This window comes from Nicotiana attenuata, unplaced genomic scaffold, assembly GCF_001879085.1.
Source record: "Nicotiana attenuata strain UT unplaced genomic scaffold, NIATTr2, whole genome shotgun sequence".
Classification (NCBI taxonomy): Eukaryota; Viridiplantae; Streptophyta; class Magnoliopsida; order Solanales; family Solanaceae; genus Nicotiana; species Nicotiana attenuata.
This window is the reverse complement of record NW_017672805.1, coordinates 55,774-59,930: the sequence shown is the minus strand read 5'-3', so window position 1 is coordinate 59,930 and position 4,157 is coordinate 55,774. Positions and strand designations below refer to the sequence as shown.

The following is a 4,157-nucleotide window of genomic DNA, read 5'->3' as shown; positions in this document are numbered from 1 at the left end:
TAAGTTATTACCATTACAAAAAAGACAGTTTGATGCATAACAACTTGTTTGGATGGTTGTTAACTATTATATCGTATTGTATTGTTACTTTAAATACAATATTTGTTTTGATTGTTACTTAAATTTTATCGTATCGTATCGTTAAATCCGTCATTACGTAACGACGAAAAGTGTCACTTTATGTAAAGACCGATTTGGTATGATCACGTCGACGTTACCTTGTCTTTTTTTCTCATTTCACCCTTCATTATTATTAAATAATTTTATATTATCATTTACCATATATTTTTATATAATAATTATTCCTGTATCATAATTTTTCTTTATAATATTACAAGTTTATTCTTCATATTGCTAGTGCATGATATCATGAAACAACGATAAACGATACAATCTATCCAAACATTATATTCATCAAACGATACAGTACAGTAAAATATAATACAATATAATACGATACATTATGAAATGATACGTTACCAACCATCCAAACAAACCGTAAAGTATCCCGCAATGGAAGGGCCATTAGAGCTCCTCTTTAACAGAAGGAGAAGAGTTTTTTCCTTCTTCTTTGGTCTCAATGGCGACAACTTTAGGACCTTTAATCTTGTCAGGAGATAACTTAGCAAAAGAAATAGTTAACACACCATTTTCAAGCTTAGCTTTAAGAGTATCAATATCAGCATTTTCTGGTAAACGAAACTGCCTCCAGAATTTTCCATAGCTCCTTTCAACACAATGCCAATGAATATAATCATCTTTCTTCTCTTCTTCTTTCTTCCTCTCTCCACTCACTCTCAACACTCTATTTTCCTCCATCTCTATCTTTATCTCTTCTTTCTTTAAACCTGGGACGTCTACTGTTACCACGTGTCCCTCTGGCGTTTCTTTCCAGTCTACTTTAGCTACGGACAGAGTCTCGTCTCTGGTTTCTAACCCTAAAGGTATTTGTTCTAACATTCTGAATGGATCAAGAAATGTTTCAGTTAGTAGACTACTGGGAGTATTGGCCATTTGGTCTAACAATAATGGTAGAATTGATGATCCTTCTGACATTGACGCCATTTGCAATATGCAGCCAACTGAAAAGATCAAAAATGGAATATTTTTGCTGAGCCTCATCCTTGTAAACTTTGACGATCTTCTTCTTTTCTTCTTTTTCTTCTGTGTTTGGTTCTGTCATGGGGTTTAATGGTGCAATATATATAGAGAGAGGGGTAGGGTTTTAAGAATCTTGAAAGTTCTGAAATTGTTGAGAGAGTTCTTTGTGCAAGAAACTTCCAGCAACTTACAGGAAATTAAAAGACATATATATATCTTTCGAGAGGCTTCTTGAGATGTGTCTACTAAAAAAGATTCACGCTATGTAGAATTATATGACTAATAATCCAAAAATAAAGACGTCACTCAAGGCTCATTTAGTACGACGGATAATAAATAATTAATTTTGGGATTAATTTTAAAATTTATTATAAGCAAATTTAGGTCGTTCAGTATAGATTAAGTTAAACTCATTTTGTATAGACCGTTAAAATTTATTATAGATCTTAAACATAAATTTGAAATGTTCATATTAAACTTTACACTCGAGTATGAAATTTCACCCGAAATCACCTTAAATCTTTTCCAAACTCTCTTAAATTTTAGATTAAGACCTCTCAAAAGATCCCCAACGAAATCCAATAACATCCACTCGAAATAGTTCACAATTTTGAAACACAAAGGAATTTAAATTTCAAAAATTAAAACTTGAGTTCAAATCCTTTAAAAAGACTTGTAAATGGTCCTCGTCCCAACATATCCTATACTATTATACTGAGTTTGGGGCTGCATGTCCAAACTTAGTTATACTGTTATACTTCTACATATTTACTTGGTAATATAGATTGACTAATTACCGAAAAAAAAAGTGGAAAAAAATAAGAAGAGCAGTTAAAAAAATTGTTAAATGTTGCGTGCCTTTTGTTCTCAGTTGGTTTGGTCTAGAAGCTCTAATAGTAAACAAAGTAAATTGGAGTAAATTATTTATTCAAGCCTATATTTATTACTTGGCAAAAATTACATGCGCTATTTTTTTAACCCATCCCTTGACGAAAAAATGATGTTTTCTACACCTATATATTCTTTACTTTTAAGCTTTTTATTCTTACTGGTCTTAAGATATGCGCGTGCATCTCGTTTCAACAAATATAAAATTTTAAAATTTATATAATATTAAATTAAAATTTATATTTGAGTTATAAAATAAAAGTTAAAAAACTATAAGTTTTCAAAAATGATGTGATTGGCGATTCCATTTGATTAACTCATAAAAAAATAAATTGGTCTCACAAAGGTCTTCCATCATATCGGTTAACAAATAAATTTGGTCCAAAAAGTTAATCAATCAATCATTTGACCAATCCGAATCCGAAGCCGAAGCCGAAGCCGAAGCCGAAGCCGAAGCCGAGCCGAGCGAGCGGCGACGACGACGGCGCGAGGCTTGCCTTCTTCTCAACTCTTTAAGAGCTAGAAAAAGAGCAATTGCTTATATACCCATAAAAAACCTCTTCCTCTTCCAATATGGGACCATGTCCATTTGCCAAGGGGGAAAACTTAAAATTTCACTCAAAATTTTATTTTCCTCCATTTTCCATTCACCATCTTTTAAGTATTTAATATATTAATTAAATACATAAAAAAAAAAAACCCAACAATCCCCCACATGAATGGGGAATGGCTATATCACAGAAGTATGCATGAAAAACTGTGTGATTCGCAAGCAAGGATTAATTGCATCTGGATAAGTAGGTTTCCCTTTGAACTTTTCGTAGTGAACTTATGTCGGATATACTCGATCAATCGGTAGATTTGATATCTTTGAACCGTCGAACTTTGGTGTATACCTAGACAACCACAAGTCACACAACCAACCCTTAACCGTCTTTGGTTCTCATTGTTGTGTTCGTTTCAGCCATGAACACCGCCTAGTTTCATAAGTACGTAGAGAACTGGCCTTACAAAGTTGTCCTTGAAGCGGCTAACACTTCACACTTACATAGGTTATTCCTAAATGTGTCATCCCGTAGATACACTATTTGATATACCCCGTATCAAATTTAGAAATTATTAAAAAGCCTTAATGCTTTATCCTTGGTACTGAACATTGTCTCATCGCGAGAATGGACCAAAAGTTTAGTTGACAATGTTGAACTGTCATTAATGACTTTGTGTGATCTCCTTGAACCTAGATCTTGGGATCTCCAGTCTTCTAGGTAGAGTTACCGCCACTATGACTTGTTCTCGGCCACAGTCCCATTCCCCTTGGTGACTTCTCAACTACCTCTCTAGTTAGGCCTTTTGTAAGTGGATTCGACACATTCTCACTTGACTTTACATAGTCAATCGTGATAATTCCTCTAGAGAGTAATTGTCTACGGTTTTATGTCTTCGTCGTATATGGCGAGATTTACCGTTATACATAACGCTCTCAGCCCTTCCAATTGCCGCTTGACTATCGCAATGTATGCATATTGGTGCCAACAGTTTGGGCCAAAGTAGAATATCTTCCAAGAAATTCCGGAGCCATTCAGCTTCTTCACCGGCTTTATCCAAGGCTATGAACTCAGCCTCCATTGTAGAGCGGGCAATACAAGTTTGTTTGGACGACTTCCAAGATACCGCTCCTCCACCAATAGTGGATACATATCCACTTATGGATTTGGAATCAGTTGATCCGGTGATCCAATTTGCATCACAGTATCCCTCAATGACCGCAAGATATTTACTGTAGTGCAAAGCAAAGTCCTGGGTATGTACTAAATATCCCAAAACTCGTTTCATGGCCATCCAATGAGATTGACCTGGATTGCTCGTATATCAACTCAATTTACTTATAGCACAAGCTATATCTGATCGTGTACAATTCATGATGTACATTAAGCAACCCAACACACGAGCATAGTCCAATTGTGATATGCTTTGGCCTTTGTTCTTTGCTAATGCAAGATTCACGTCAATTGGAGTCTTTGCAACTTTAAAGCCCAAGTGCTTGAATTTTTCAAGTATTGCCTTAATATAATGAGATTGTGACAATGCCAGACCTTGAGAAGTCTTATGGATCTTAATTCCCAGAATTAAATCAGCAACTCCCAAGTCTTTCATATCAAACTTGCTAG

The 4,157-nt window shown here is 34.9% G+C and overlaps 1 protein-coding gene across 1 annotated transcript; it reads right to left on the bottom strand.

Annotated features, from left to right (window-relative positions):
* Positions 1-421: 421 nt before the first annotated feature.
* LOC109214575 (22.0 kDa class IV heat shock protein) lies at positions 422-1,258 on the bottom strand. Its single transcript, XM_019378515.1, has one exon. The coding sequence runs from the start codon at positions 1,120-1,122 to the stop codon at positions 526-528; it is 597 nt and encodes a 198-aa protein (XP_019234060.1). The 5' UTR covers positions 1,123-1,258; the 3' UTR covers positions 422-525.
* Between the last annotated feature and the right edge of the window lie 2,899 nt (positions 1,259-4,157).

Excerpts from the sequence above, each read along its gene's own strand:
- LOC109214575 (XM_019378515.1), bottom strand. The coding sequence starts at position 1,122 with ATGAGGCTCAGCAAAAATATTCCATTTTTGATCTTTTCAGTTGGCTGC.